Source organism: Carcharhinus amblyrhynchos, chromosome 18 (assembly GCF_965287045.1).
Source record: "Carcharhinus amblyrhynchos chromosome 18, sCarAmb.v2.hapA, whole genome shotgun sequence".
Taxonomy (NCBI): domain Eukaryota; kingdom Metazoa; phylum Chordata; class Chondrichthyes; order Carcharhiniformes; family Carcharhinidae; genus Carcharhinus; species Carcharhinus amblyrhynchos.
Window position 1 is genome coordinate 10,476,065 of NC_137341.1, and position 16,088 is coordinate 10,492,152.

Genomic DNA, 16,088 nt, shown 5'->3' on the forward strand with positions numbered 1-16,088 from the left:
TTTATCAGAATAAACCCAGCATAATGGGCCCTATTTGCTGGCTGCACACGTGCTTTGCCTGAGATAGCGCAGTATCTTGCCTGGTGTGGATGCTAGTCCCTAAGTTGTCTGTAATTTACAGGTTTCAGTGTAGTTACTTACCAGGCAGTAAATACAACAGATAGACATTGCGTTAACCCTTTGGAGATGAGATGACCGTAATTGTAAAGTTTTCTGATTCTTGAAGTTCTGAATGTAACTGCTCTCATTTTATCCCCACTTTTTGCACACACACACACACACACACACCACCCCCCCCCCCCACACACACACACACACACACACACACACACACACACACACACACACACAAGCAAAGTTGACTTTTCCATATCTTCAATCTCAAGACATTCACGTGATCATAACATATTCTGTTAGCTGATCAGTGGTGCTATAACCTCTACTGTTGACATATGTGCAAGTTCCCTGTCCCTTCTCCTTAACTCTTTTCAGCTGGTGAACGTTTTTGGCAACTGCAGGAAATGAGATTACAGCAATCAATGATTTTCAGCCCCACCCTTTAATCCTTCCTCGCCCCCAATTTCCTGATACTGACCTATGGTGAGGTGCAGGCAGCTTTCTCCAAACCTGCACTCCTCCCCCCATCTGCCCCACTCCATCTCCCCCACTCCAGATTACATTACCTCCCCACTAAGGGCTTTGTCCTGCTAAAGTGAAGGGGAGGCAATCAGGAGCCCCCAGAGGGTCAGGTGGCTGGGGGTTGCCCCTCGGCACTGGTAACTTGGCAGTGCCAGCCTGTCACTGCCCAAGATGAAAAATGCCAATGCCTAGGGGGCACCTTGACACTGCCCACTGGGCATGGGGCAGTGCCAAGGGAGTGGGGTTCCTGGAAGTTGGTAGTGCGAGGCTACTGTGCATGCACTTATCTCAACACTGACAGGTCGGCACATGCGATGTGGCTCAATCAGCGCTATGCTGCCGACCTCTCCAGCGGGGATAGGCCCTGCCCACTGGTTTTTAATGATATACACAACAGTGACCTCTGTAGTGCACAGTGTGTGAGAAATTCTTCTCTGAACCCACACTGGAAAAACCAACGTGAATTACTTCAATTTTCATGCAGATTTGACACTCAGGATGTTTTTGGCAGAATTCCAGCCAGGATGTCATTGACTCATCTCTTGTTCCCCTTGTTACTGGAGCTCATAGCCAGCTTCTCCCCAGTATGGACAACCTATTTGTGACAAGAAGACCTCAAACTCAGCCAAATGGCAGGTTGGGGGATGGGCAGGAGGGTTGCAGGTGGTTGGTTGTGATGTTCTGGGGGAGGGGAACATAGGCTCTCTCAAATTGCCCAGAAAGTATGCACTAGGTTGTCTGGGAGTATTCCAGAGCACTCCAAAATTGAGTTACAGAGGTGGCGAGAAACTGCAGCATTGAATTCAAGAAACAAACCCATTTAAGTCAAACTAAAATGGATGGAGCTGGCCTCAAGTAACATTCAGACAGCACTGAATTCCTAACCCGTGTAGTTTCCAAAATTGATTTATCTTGACCTATATTTAATTGAGGTTCCAAGAACAAATAGAAAAACTTTATTCAGTGTATGCTTTCCCCTTTAAAATATCTTAATATGTGGGTCTCTTACTCTTCCATTTTTTAACTCTTACGTTTGGTGTTGTTCACCTGTTTCTCTGTGCCAGCCTGTTTCACTTGTCTTATTTGTATGTTTTCCTTCTTCCTCGCTTCTCTACTCTCCCCCGCCTCTTCCTCTGCCTGTTTTTAAAGCTAATTTGTTCATATCCAGTGACCAGTATCTTAAATTGTTTATTCCAATTGAAATAACGGTGAATGTGATAAATGACTAACACCAAGTGTCTTCAGTATCTCCACTCTAATTGAGGAGGGGGATGTCTTGTTTTGATATATTTATGTCTGCACTCTCTGGAGAAAATCCAGGATTCCTTTCTTCAACATGAGAATCATATATCATTTTTAATCAGACCTTCTCAAAATATTTTTTGTCATGGTCGTTGTTGAGTTTCTCAAAGTCGAGTGTGTACCAAACTCCTCTCCACAAATTGCAACTGCGTGGGGTGAAGTGCCCTATAATTTTGCAAGTGGCACTCCACAAAACTAAGCAATTTAATTTGATTTCGTCTACGCTCAGAATCAACATGAGCTTATAAAAAATATAGTTAGGAAAATAAGAACTTGAACTTATATGGTGCCTTTCACAACTTCAGGACATCCCACAGCTCTAAGACCCAATCGAAGTGCAGCCTCTACTCTTGTAGGAAACGTGGCAGCTAATTTGCACACTCGGCTCCCACAACAGGCAATGATTAGCCTGTTCTTCGTGATGCTGTATGAGGTATAAATGCTGACTGAGGCATTAGGAAGAATTCCACCAGCTCTTCTTTGAAGTAATGCTCTGGAATCTGAAATTGCATTGTGCTGAAAGAGCAGTGAAGCCTGAGTTTAGCATTTCATCCGAAGGATTGGCACTGCTGACAGAACATAATTGACAGTTGAAATCACGTTTGGAATAAATTGAAGCATCTCTGATTTTTCTGAATAAGACCACTGTATATGATCATGGATTCTTTGTGAGTAACCAAAGTAGTTTCTGTCCAAAATAAACAACATTTAACGCACGAAACTTGTGTATTCATGTTGTTCCTAGTTGGAACAAGGGCACTTTAAGACAGTAACACATGGTAGCCCAATGATTTCATTGGCTTCTCAAGCAAATGGACAATCTATCCTAACGGCCCGTACAGTAAATACCTTTCCAATTAAGCTCTTGTTTCTTTCTACCTTTTGGGCTTTGCAAGCCTATCTCTTAAAACACTACAAAGAAAACTGGCAACAAAGAGGTTGTAAGCATGCTGGCAGACTCCTGGAGAAATTTTTAAAAACAAAGTTGTCAATCTGTGCTGCAGATCACCAAAAAGGATCTTTAAAAAACGTTGCTACACCAAAGCTGGCGACAGAGAGGTGCCAAATATTGGTAGCAGCCATTGAATGACCCAAAATTTAAACAAAGATTTTGGAGAAAAGAACATTGAAAAGAAGTTCGCCACGTGCTCTACCCAGAAGATTTGGACAGTACAGGGAGCATTGTGAGTGAAGAAATACCCTGCAACAATAACTTAGAGCTGAGGGAACTCAGAAGGAAACAGACTGAACTCAAGGTTAACTTGTTTGAAAGATGAAGAAGCAAGGTAGTGCCAAAAACTTTGTGACACGTGGTGCTCACACAAACCCTTCCCAGAGTAAAAATGATGGGAGTTTCTGATGTTGTGGGATCGTATGATGAAAATACTGAGCATCAGAGCTGATACACTGAAAGATTTGATTACTTTGTTCAAGCAAATAAAATTGCAGCAGATATTGTAGTCCCAACTTTCCTGTGTGCAATGCCGGTTGAATGTTTTCCCCTTCAAAGTCTGGTGCAGCTAGAAAATCCAGCCTCAAACTATGATGAGATTGTGGAGATATTGCAGGGCCACCTCTCGCCTAAATGTTTGGTCATCGTTGAGAGGCTCAGGTTCCATAAATGTAACAACGAGGGTGAATCAATCACAGTTTGTAGTTGCTGAATACTGCAAGTTTGGAGATGTTTTGAATGATACCATTAGAGAGACACTAGTGTGTGTTAAGAAATGAAGCTATCCAGAAAAGGCTGTTAACAGAAAGCAACCTAAACCTAAAGAAGACTTTCGAAGTAGCATTCTCCATGGAATTGGCAGCCAAGGAAGCTCAGCAGTTAAGTTTGACACAAATGCATTCATGCTCAAACTTAACTGCTGTGCTTCCTTGGCTGAGTATTCTCATCATCCGATCCCATGACACCAGAAACTCCTGTCATTTTTACTATGGTTGGGGCTTTTGTGAACACAATGTGTCACAAAGTTTTTGACAGCTGAGACCCAAACATCGACACTGGTACAAAATTGCCACTGATGTGCAAAAACTGAGCATGCAGCAGCAAATTACTGGAGCATAAAATGCAGAAATTGTAGCAAAAAAGGGACACATCAAACACACTTGTTGGAGAAAGAAACCAGTTCCCAGCAAGAACTGTAAAAAGCAAAGACCAAAACCTTCATGTGGAAAACCAAATAGAGGGAAAATTATCCACGTGATACAAAAAGGGTGTGAATAAAGACCAGAGTAATAGTCAGAACATGAATTATCATGACTGAGCTGATAGGATAATCCTCAACTCCACTTTCCCACCTCATCCCCAAAACCCTTGATTCCCTTATTCATTAAAAATCTGTCTAGCTCAGCTTTGAACATACTTGACACAGTCTCTACAGCCCTCTGCAGTAAAAAAGAATCCACAGATTCATTGCCCACTGAAAGAAGAAATTCCTCCTCAACACTTGAATTAAATGAGCGACTCATTACTCTCAGATTATGCCCTCTAGTCCTGGACTCTCCCACAAAAGGAAACAATCTCTCAACATCTACCCTGTCAAGCCATCTGAGAATGTTATATATCTCAGTAAGGTCCCCTCTCATTCTTCTGAACTCCAATGAGTACAGACCCAACTCAGGCAACCTCTCCTCGTAAGAAAATCCATTCATACCTGGGATCAACCTAGTGCAACTTCTCTGGACTGTCTCCAATGCCAGTATTTCTTTTCTTTCTTAATGGACCAAAACTGTTCATGGTATTCTAGGTGTGGTTTAACAAGTGCCTTGTATAGTTTTAGCAAGACTCCCCTATTTTTATACTCTGTTCCTTTTGAAGTGAAAGCCAACATTTATACTTTCAAAATTAATACGGAAATGGAGCAAGTAGATAAATTTGCCCATAATGTAGTCTAATAAGATGAAGTGGTTGTGAATATGGAAGATAGTGACTGAAAAAGGTTACAATGTCCTGCCATAAAATCAAACTGCTTATGACAGTGATGGGCAATCTAGGCTGGTGAGTGGGCTGCATGAGTGGCCCTCCTTCATCTCAGTGGGCCACAAGATTGAAATCAGGCTCGTTCACAATGAATGACCCCATAAGATTAAATAAATTTAATATACACTGTGTATTTCATAAGTATAGAAAATGCCTAATCATTTATATATTAATAGAACTATCATCAACTTCAAATGGTGAAAACAAAAGTATTATTTACGCTGTGGACGCAGGATGTGCAAGGCTCTCGCATTCAATGTTGTGAACAATCAGCAAGTACTACACTTGTCCTCGCTTTATATGCGTATCACGTTAGTCATGCTGGTAGGAAAAATACGTGGACAGAAATCCGTGTAATGTGAGGTAAAGTTTATTAGTTACAAGTAGGACTTGCATTAACACTGCAATGAAGTTACTGTGAAATTCCCCTAGTCCGGCATCTATTCGGGTCAATGCACCTAACCAGCCCATCTTTCAGACTGTGGGAGGAAGCTGGAGAACCCAGAGGAAACCCACGCAGACAAGGGGAGAACGTGCAAACTCCACACAGACAGTGACTCAAGCCAGAAATCGAACCCAGGTCCCTGGCGCTGTGAAGAGGCAGTGCTAACCATTGTGCTACCCATGCCAACCCTGCATGAAGGCAACAGTCAACAAAAGGTCTCATGGGGCTGCACTCAAACCAGATGGGCCACGACGTGGTGGCTCCAGGGCGGCAGGTTGTCACTGGTTTCTGAGCAGAATATTTGCTTCCTGTGGCAAACAGCATTGTAAAAGTAACATCTTCAACACTTAATTAAGAAAAAAACTGTAGGTGTTTGCACAGTTAAAATATTTGGACAAGTAGAATGATTTGTTGAGGATCCCTGAACTATTGCTAGCAAATAGGAGCGCCAATAGCAGATTAGGATTGTGGTCGGTGCCAATGTGGTCAATGGGCCAACGGGCCTGTTTCTGCACTGTAGGGTTCTATGTTCTAAAATACTGGGTGCTTTACTGGTTGTTACAGTTTGGGGGAGATGCTGCGAATGGATGAATCGATAGAGTAAGATATGAGGTACGAGTAACATTGGGGCTGGTGTAAATCTAACCATGCAGAGACTGAGAGTAGTTTGGAGAGTGCAATTTGAGATGATCCTGAATGTAAAATGTTATATAGAACACAGCACTCAAACGACCACAGGAGAGTGGCTATTTGGGGCTACCTAGTTATGTTAAGAAGCTTCAAACGACAGGCAAGTTTTAAAGGGACTTTTCTAAATAGCTGGGTGCCTGGTAATGATATGAATGCAAAACCCTTGTTACAGGTGAACACTCAGCTGTACAGCACGAGAGAGAAGCAGCAGCTAGCTGACCTGATCGGAGCCATGTTATCTTACAACCTCACATATCACCAGGAGCGGACGCCAGAGGGGCAGTATGTCTACTTGCTGGACCCGTAAGCACTGTCTCTACTTTCTCCTTAAAGTTCTTAGTATTATATAGTTATAGGATAAAAGCCCCAACGAGATGATCCTGAATGTAAAATGTTACATAGAGCACAACAGTCAAACAACCAAAGGAGAATGGCTATTCTGAGCTACCTAATTATGTTAAGAAGCTTCAAATGACAGGTAAGTTTAAAAAGGATTTTTCTAAATAGTTGGTGCCTAGTTAAAGTATTCTTGTGTACCCTGGCAAAACATATGTTTAAATTCAAGGTGTTTCCTGAGAAAACAGGTGTTCAAATGCTTCTAATGTGAGCGGTACAGGTTTTTTTCTAATTCTTTCGTGGGATTCGGGCATCGTTGGCAAGGCAAGCATTTGTTGTCCATTCCTAATTGCCTTTGAAAAGATGGTGGAGAGCCACCACCTTGAAGTGCTGCAGTACACCTCATGCAGATATAAGCACAGTGTTCCAGGCATTTGATTCAGTGAAGGAATGGTGATATAGTTCCAATTCAGGGTGGTGCATGGCCTAGAGGGAATTTTGCAAGTGGTGTTGTTCCCATGTATCTCTTGTGTTTGTCTTTCTGGGTGATGGAGGTGATGGGTTTGGAAGGTGCTGTTGAAGGAGGCTTCAGTGCATCTTGCTGATGTTAAACACTGCTGCCATTCTGCATTGGTGCTGGAGGGAGTGGATGTTTAAGGTGATAATTAAAGTGCCTATCAAGTGACCTGCTTTGTCGTGGATGGTGTCAGATTTCACAAGGTTTGCTGGAGCCCTTTGCTGAAGGGTATTCTATCAAAGTCTGACATGTGCCTTATATATTGAGGGAGACAGGAGATGAATTACTGGCCATATAATTCTAGTCTTTTAATCCCACAATTTATATGTCTGATCAAGTTTAGTTTCTGATCAATGGTGACCACTATGTTGAATAGTGCAATATTCAGTGATGCCACTGAATGTCAAGGGTAGATAAGTAGATTTACTCTTGTTGGACATGGCTTTTTGTGGCACAAGTGTAACGTGCCACTTCTAAGATCATGCCTGAAAGTTGTCCAAGCACAAGGACATGGATTGCTTCAGTATCTAAGGGTTTACAAATGAAAGTGAACGTTGTGCCATGAGCAGCAAATATCCCCACTTCTGTCTGTGCTAGAGTGAAGGTCATTGATAGAACAGCTGAAGATGGTTGGACTGAGGACACTACCCTGTGGAGCTCCTGCAACAATCCACATTGTTTCTCCACATTGCTGCAAATGCACTTGGGTGAGAACAGGATGGAGCTTGGCTTATGATGCTGTTGTCCAGCCGTTTGGGTTTGTGCCTGAGTAAGTTATCACAGTGGTCCGGGAGCTTTCCCCCAGCAGGGAGCCTGGGCCACCGAATAGAGGGGTCATGGTAGGAGCAGGGTAGATAAAGCATACACACAGTTGCATTGGGTTTGGAACTCAGTAAGAATGACAGAAAATTAAATAATGTTTGTTTTGTGTGGGGACAAAGTGGTAGCACAGGCTCTGAGGGAGTTTGCAAAGACTGCATTGTGCTGGTTCCTCAGGCCACTGATGCATTGCTGTCATGCAGTATAAACTTTTCATTGTACGGGACAGCTTGACTGATCCAGGATAAGACCTTACCAGGGATATAATACTGGGTAGCAATATCACAAAGAAAGCACGTGCAGTTTATCATTGCCATCTAACTATCAGCTGTGCTGCTGTGTGGAAGCCCATCTTAGCTGTTCTCTAATGCATCAGAAGTGCTGACACTTTTCAGTAAAAATCGAGAGCAGTTCTGACAGCTAGTGATTACACAGTGTAGGGATAGCGTGAAGTCTGCAATACTTTTCTGTAAATATTCTTGGTTGAATTCTCCTGCACGTCAGTTTCATTCCTGAAGATTGTGACCCTTGTGTAAAGGTGTAAAGCCCTGGGTGGCAAGGCAGCCTCCAGTCCTATCAACCAAATGGCCTTTCGTTATGAATGGTAGTCAGCAGATGGAGAGAAACGAACTGAGACTCGATTTCATCTTCACCCAATATTGCTCCTCCTTTCTTTCTCACAACATGTGCATACATTCGGGCAGGAGTCACTGTCAGATGAGATGAGCTATGCAGATTTGACTTGAACCTTCTTTTCCAGGAAGAACATTTCACTTTTTCAGTTCAAGTCACTGTTCAGTTTCCCAGAAGAGAATCCAAATCTAATCTATTTCCTTCACTTTATGGCCTAGACCAGACCCCTCAGCTGTTAGTGGCCTTGATCTGTTTCCATTCTTTTCATGGGATGTGAGGGTCACTGGCAAGGCCTGCATTTGTTGCCACACCTTAATTTTCCTTGAATAGGTAATGGTAAGCTGCTTTCTTGAACCACTACAGTGCACCTTGTAGATAGCCCACACAGCTACCATTGTGCATTGGTAGTGCAGGAAGTGGATGTTTAATGTCATCTCTACACTAACACTTTGACATTCATGTGTAAGTTGGCGTCTGCGTTCATTTTCCTGCCTACTATCTCTCCGCGCTTGGAATTGTTGATCCCCTTTATTGGAGTTTGCATTTCTTGCCTTGCCATTAGCATGTTGACAGTCACAGAGTAACTAACGGTCGTGCCCAAAGCTATCTTCAGCCATTATTTCCTTGTATCACCCAGGACAGGTTGGATAGTGATTGGGAGCACAATATCTAGCTGATGCATTACATCGCAAAATACTTGAGAGGAGTGTTAAATTTACCACTGAATCATGTGAGATGTTAGGACAGGTAGGTGGCCAAACACCTGGTCAATGAGGTAAGTTTAAAGGAGCATCTTAATAGAGAAAAGAGAGATAAAGATGAGAGAGGTAGAGAACTAGAGAAGGACCTGCAGAGCTCGAGCCTTGGCAGCTGAGGGCATGGCCGCCAGTGATGGAGTAATTCAAATTGTGGATATGCAAGAGATAAGGAATGCATATTTCAGAGGGTTAAACACAGAAGATAAAAGCAAGAGGAGGTCATTTGGCCGTTTTGAGCTTGCTTCACCATTCATTACAATCATGGCCGATAGCCCAACTCAATAGCTTTATCCTATTTTCTCCCCATATCCTTTGATCCTATTCACCCCAAGTGCTATATCCAGCTGCCTGTTGAATACATTCAATTCTTTGGCATCAAGTATCTCCTGTGGTAATGAATTCCACAGACTTGCCGCTCTTTGGGTGAAGAAATGTCTCCTCTTCTCTGTCCTAAATGGTCAACTCCGAATCCTCAGACTGTGACCCCTGTATCTGGACTTGCCCACCATCGGGAACATCCTCCCTGCATCTACCCAGTCTTATCCTATTAGAATTTTATAAGTCTCTATGAGATCCCTCCTCATTCGTCTGAAACCAGTCTTAATCTAGTCAGTCTCTCCTCATACGTCGGTTCCGCCATCCCCAGAATCAAACTTTCACTGCACTCCCTCAAAAGCAAGAACATCCTTCCTCAGAAAAGGAGACCAAAATTGCATATGATGCTCTGAGTATACCAAGGCCCTGTATAATTGCAACAACACATCCTACTCCTATATTCAACCTCTTAGAATGAAAGCCAACATTCCATTTGCCTTTTTTTAAAACCACCTGCTGCACCTGCATGCTTACCTTCTTACCTTCAGTGACTGGTGCATAAGGACATCCAGATCCCACCTGGTATACCACTACCACCACCACCAGACCACCGTCCCCCCCCAAACATTTACTTTGGAATTATGAGCTTTCGGAGCGCTGCTCCTTCATCTGACAACTCACCTGATGAAGGCACAGCGCTCCTGAAGATCATGATTCCAGATAAACCTTTGGACGTTAACCTGGTGTTGAGACTTCTTACTGGGCCCACCTCAGTCCAATGCCGGCATCTCCACATCAACATTTATTTTGGCAGTTTTGTGTTCGAAAACAGCTATTTTTGTTCAGAGCGAAAGTTCATGTCATATCCACAACGCAAAAGCCTTTATCATTAGATTCAGATTGCATGTCACAAGCATGCTCACTTTTCCAATTTCTTCACTATTGCTTTTCTGCTAATTAAACAGAAGATGAAACTCCCTTTAGGTGTAATGGTTTCATAGCCTTATCAAACCAGTTTAATTAAAACCATGAGAGAGTATATCCTTATTTCAGATTTATCCAACCCTTAAAGGAGTTAATAACTGATTGAGAAGTACTTACCTCTGGATGTGTCCCTGGCTCATTCGTGATCTAATTGCATTTTGGAAAGACTATTGAGGCGCAAGAGGAGACACAAAAGAAAAATTTCAAAGAATGATACTCTGACCGAGAAAGAAACTGAAAAGGCCGAATGCTTTTTTGTAGAAAGGTGGAGGCTGACAGGGTGATAAAGCCCTTTTAAATGTGTGGAGTGGTTTGATGGGGCAGGTGTAGAGATAATGTTTCAGTTTGTGGGGAAAAGTCAAAACTAGGAGTTGCTAATTTGGGATAGCCAGTAATAAATCGAATAAAGAATTCAGGGGAATGTGGAAACGTACTATCATAAGGAGCAGTTGAGATGCATGTAGTAGCATTGATGCATTTAAGGGGAAGTGAGAGAAGAGAGTAGAAGGTTCTGCTTACTGGAGGAGACTCATGCAGAGCATGAAACTGTTGGACCAAATGGCCTGATTCTGTGCTGTACATTCTATGTGAAGACCCCTCCTTGAAGCACCCTGGGTCATTGATCTGTTGGGTGAAGTTGTGAAGGGGGTGAGCATTTTAAAGAAATCTCTGCACAGCTAGTCTCTGGTGGAGTTTGGTTCCATTTCACAGTAATAGTAGAGACTTAAAACTTGTGAATTCTAGGGATTTTTTTCATCAATTTTTTAATGATTGAACTGTCCAGTGAATCACCAAATCACACAGACCAAGCGAAGCCCAAATTGAGGCCCAGGTCTAGTCAAGTGAGTTGGTGTCATGTAGTACGGTGGGGAGATTTGTACAATTAACTAAATTCGGGAAGTGGAAGAAATTCTTTTGGTTTTTTCTGACAGACTTCACAGAGAATAAGCTATTTTGCAAAAGGATGTCCAGGAGGACATGAGGGGACTCACTGACACCAAACACCCAATAAGCCAATCAGATGAGCTAAAACATGAGAATCAGACAGTAGTGTAACTTGAAAGTGGAAAATGAAAATCTGATGACAGAATACTCTATTCAAATACCACATTCATCCAAAAGTGGAGAAAATATGTCTGCACCTATTCAACCATCAAACGTAACTGTTAAGGATGCTAGCAGTCAAACAAGTTCAAAACTAGACACCAAACTAATCTACACAATGTCCACTTTTTTTAACCTGGGAAGAAAGTGACCTTATTGATAAACCAGGCCTGCTGGATTTTGAGGGAAAGCAAAATATTGATTATGTGGATTTCTCACAGCTTCCCTCCTATCCAAAAACTTACTCCCAGGGATAGAAGTCCACAATTATCCAAGAGCTCAGGAATGAGTGACTGCAAGGAGTCAACGCTCCAGACTTGTGGAAAGAAGAGAAACACCATCCAAAAGTACGAGAGCAAATTCAAGTGACAAGGATAGAGAACATAGGAATAAGCCTCCAAAATCCAATCAAAGAGAGAGACAAGTGAGCGAGAAAAGAACGACAGCAAAGAGAAAAAGAAAAGGATTAAGTCCAGATCCAGAAGTCAGACTGAGGCAGCAAAGGAGCAATAGTCCTGAGAGATTTCATCCACAGAGATCTTAGGTAGTGCATTCATCAGAAGATACTATATGAAGAAACTAGAGGAATCTTGTTTCTATTCCTCAAAAGTTGTACAGGCCGATCTGTCACATATTTGAAATAACCAAATGTTGAAGAACCAGATACTGCAACTCTTCATGGAGACCAGTCAAGTCAAGAAAAAAGTTCAAAGTGAGACTACTGATCTTCGAGGTCTGATAAGAACACAATCAGGGAGACTTGTGAAGACCCCCTGACAGATTGAACCTATGAAGGATGGGAGGTGTTGAGATCTGGATTGGGTAGTATGTAAATATATGCACAAAGACCTGTGGGATGATTAGTGTTAGGGTTGTAAGGGTTAATAGGCGGGAGTGTGTAAATAGCACCTCCTATGATGATGTCAGGGCAACACATGACCAAGAGTCAAGGCGCATGTTGCGAATTTCAGCAAAAGTAAAAGCTAGTCATGTATATCTAAGTAGTCCAGTTATACCTAATAAGCCAGTTATTGTTTAGGCATACCAATGTCTCAGTGATCATTGCTCAGACAATCCAACCATCATACGACAATCTATTGAATAATCATTGTGACTTGTTATAGATGGATTGCTTGTCTTCCATCACTTATTAAAGAATGATCTTGCATTTATATAGAACCTCATGAAGCCCCAAAAGCATTTGACTGTCAATGAAGTACTTTTGAAGTGTTAAAATAGGAACTGCAGTAATCAGTTAGTACGCAAAGTCCCATAACGTTGAGCAATAGGTTTTGTTTCACGTTACTGGCTCCATCTTAGATTTTTTTTCTGAAATATAGTCAACAATATCAGGAAAGGAAAGAAACCGGTTGTGACATTTATTACTTTAAACATGCTTAAAAGTGTCCTCACCCTGGGACAAGTAATGTGCATTCCAATTAAATGGGCTGTTCCCGTAAAGTCATAGCCAATCTTCAAGTAGCTGCATTATGTTTGCCACTGAACCCCATTCCCTATTAATATTCCAATATTAAGCAGGCGAGAACCCAAGTTGTACCCCTTCAATTTTAAATATTGAGCCAGACAAATAATTGAGACTGTTTAATTTATTGAAATGAAATATTTACTTGTAATGGTGTCCATTTGCATGTCTTCTGGGTGACATTGATGGGTGCTTACAAATGCTATTTGATATCGATTCTTGGCAGTAGCTTAACATGTACTAATCATATCATATTTGAAGTCTGATCCTCTTTGAGTGATTAATCCACCCCTGCCATTGTGTAACTATGCTCTTCATCAAAATGAAAAGCCATGTATCGTATTATTATTAGTCAGAACTGCCTTTAGGCATGTATAATGAACAGCTGTCACTCCTCAGTCCAAGTATTGTCAAATGTAATTATGTTCATATATTACTTTGAAATGTACATTTTCAGTATTTTATCACACAGGAGACAGACCAAGAGCCCTTAATTGGGGTGGCGTGATGGCACAGTGTTTAGCACAGTGCCAGGAACCTCTGTTTGATTCCCACCTTGTATCACTGTCTGTGCGGAGTCTGCATGTTCTCCCTGTGTCTGTGTGGGTTTCCTCCTACAGTCTGAAAGACGTGCTGATTAGGTGCACTGGCCGTGCTAAATTCTCCCTCAGTGTACCTAAACAGGCGCTGGAGTGTGGCGACCAGGGAATTTTCACAGTAACTTCATTGTAGTGTTAATGTAAGCTTACTTGTGGCACTAATAAATGAACTTTAATAGCTGGATTTCTAATTAAGTAATACACACAAGTTCCTTGCATTCCTGCCTGATGAGGAAAAGGTGACAATGCACACACACATCTTGTGGTTAATTGTCCTATTCAATCAATTATTTTACCTACCCATGGTGGGCTCAGACCTGTACTTGTCAGTTAGCTAAGGTGGAATCTTGTTGAGATGTCAGGGTTGTTGCCTGCTGGTTGAAGAGCCAGTGAGAGACCCGCACTACCACTTTTCAGGATGACCTTCTGAACCGCAAGTTAATAAGGCAGTGGCAAGCTATCAGTGGGCCTTCCCTTGGAATCAAGATGTGGGAGTTGGCAGAAGTCTCTCCTACTGAGAGGTGCTGGCTAATCAGAGGCTGGGGCTTTTGTGCTCAGCAGTACCACTAGGAAGGTTGTGGCGGTTACTGGAAGGACAGGTACAGGAGTCCCAGGATTGCAAAGTGATGCACGTCACAGGTAAGTAATTTGCAATGAGGGTGATATGTGATTTGCAGGGGAAGAGAGGTATGGGGGTCAGCGTGAAGAACTCCACCCTGATGCTTCATCAAGACACATTGCCATAGTCTGATACTGCTGACGGTTGAGCAGCCAACCAATGAGAATTGGAGGATTCAACCCAGGATTCATTCCTCTCAGTCTGGTACACTGAGAACGAAACAAAAGAGAAAATTTGGGAATCCGATTGTGCGGTCAGCACCCACAAACAGTAAAATAAATACCAGATTACCTGTTTTGGGTGCCCCATTTGTTCTTATTCAAATAGTGTCATTGGACCTTTAACATCCACCTGAGAGGACTGACGAGGCGTGGTTATAATGTCTCATTGGAAAGTGGAGTTCCCTCAAGACTGCACCAGAGTGTGACCTATGTTTTATGCTTCACTGTTTATGCGAATCCTACCCACTGAGCCACAGCTAACACTGAACACGTGGCATTATCTCAGCTGGAGAAGGCAGGCAGAGCTAACCACTGTCTTCTGCTGGGAAGCTATATGGTTTTAGTTGGTCGAACACAAGATATATATTTGGGTGTCCTGACATCTTTGTCCTTGCCAATCTGCACTTGAGTTCTCTGGACATAGGTAATGAGTGCAGTTGCCCTTAGAGGGGGAGACCTTGCACTTCCCGCCATGCAAACAAAAGTTTACTTGAGTTGGTTGTTATCATAAGCTTAATGAAGATGATTGTCTTCCTCCCAGGTCAAAGGTACTGCTGACCGAATGAAAATCCCAGTGGTGTGCCTGACAGTACAGTGTAAAGGGGAGCTTTGCTTTGTATAGTACTTTCCCAGACATGCAAAAGTGTTTCACAGCCAATGAAATAATTTTGAAGTTTAATCACTGTTATAAAGTAGGAAATGCAGCTGTTGATTTGCACATGGTAAATTCCCACAAACCGCATTATGGAAATGACAGGATAATTGTTTTCAGTGTTCCTGGTTAATGGATAAATATTGGCCAGAACTACTCTGATTTTGTTCAAAATAATACCGGGGATCTTTTATATCCATCTGTCCGAAAGGACAAAGGTGACCTCGGTTTCGCATCTTGTCCGAAGGATGGCACCTTTGGCAGTGTGGCATTTCTTCTGCTGTTATGGAGTGTTGGCATGGATTTTGTGCTCAATCTGATTCAGAGGCAAGAGTGCTGGCCACAGGTTCATGATTGACGCAGGTAATGAAGAGGGTGCAGCAAAGTCGAAACCAAGTGATACAAGGAACAAGTAGACTACGGCCTATTGAATATCATTGTTCTAGCATACTGTTATTGGTTTTGGCTTTATCCTAATTGTACTTTTGCAATTTCTGTAATTACATTTTTACATTGATATGCAGCATGTAAATTTCTGTGCTGTGCAGTTCTGGAGGTCAAATTATTTCAAAGGCCAAATTCATCTGCTTATATCTGAAAATCCCTCCTTCTGCTTGTGGCTTAATGGTGTCGCACAGAGCAATTTATTCCTGTTTTTGTTTCCCTTACATACACAAATCTTCAATTCTCCAAGAATAGAAGAGAAAATCCCTCTCACATCTGTCTAAACCCTGACACGTGGGAGGCTATTCTTGCTCAACACACAGCCAGCTGAAGAGATGACGGGCAGCATTGGCATCTGGAATACAGAATAAGCACTTTCATTTAATCTGCTCCACGGGAGGATCACCATCGAGTCTTCTTGATCCTGCTTTGGACTGCAGTTCACTAGTGTATCGCACAGAGCAAGAGACCCGAGCAAGAGGGGACATGTATTCCACTGCATCACAGATTGGAAGCGAATCTTCAATTCGGATTAACCAGCC

The 16,088-nt window shown here is 42.4% G+C and overlaps 2 protein-coding genes across 3 annotated transcripts in view; one reads left to right on the forward strand and one right to left on the reverse strand.

The window, feature by feature from the left end:
- rpusd1 (RNA pseudouridine synthase domain containing 1) overlaps positions 1-16,088 on the reverse strand; it is a 185,702-nt gene that overhangs the window by 66,732 nt on the left and 102,882 nt on the right. The window lies entirely within an intron of this gene.
- chtf18 (CTF18, chromosome transmission fidelity factor 18 homolog (S. cerevisiae)) overlaps positions 1-16,088 on the forward strand; it is a 97,046-nt gene that overhangs the window by 52,901 nt on the left and 28,057 nt on the right. For both annotated transcript variants that reach the window (XM_080206338.1, XM_080206339.1), the window contains exon 18: positions 6,235-6,365. In XM_080206338.1, the coding sequence (XP_080062464.1) occupies positions 6,235-6,365 (131 nt within the window). The remainder of the gene's footprint in view (positions 1-6,234; positions 6,366-16,088) is intronic.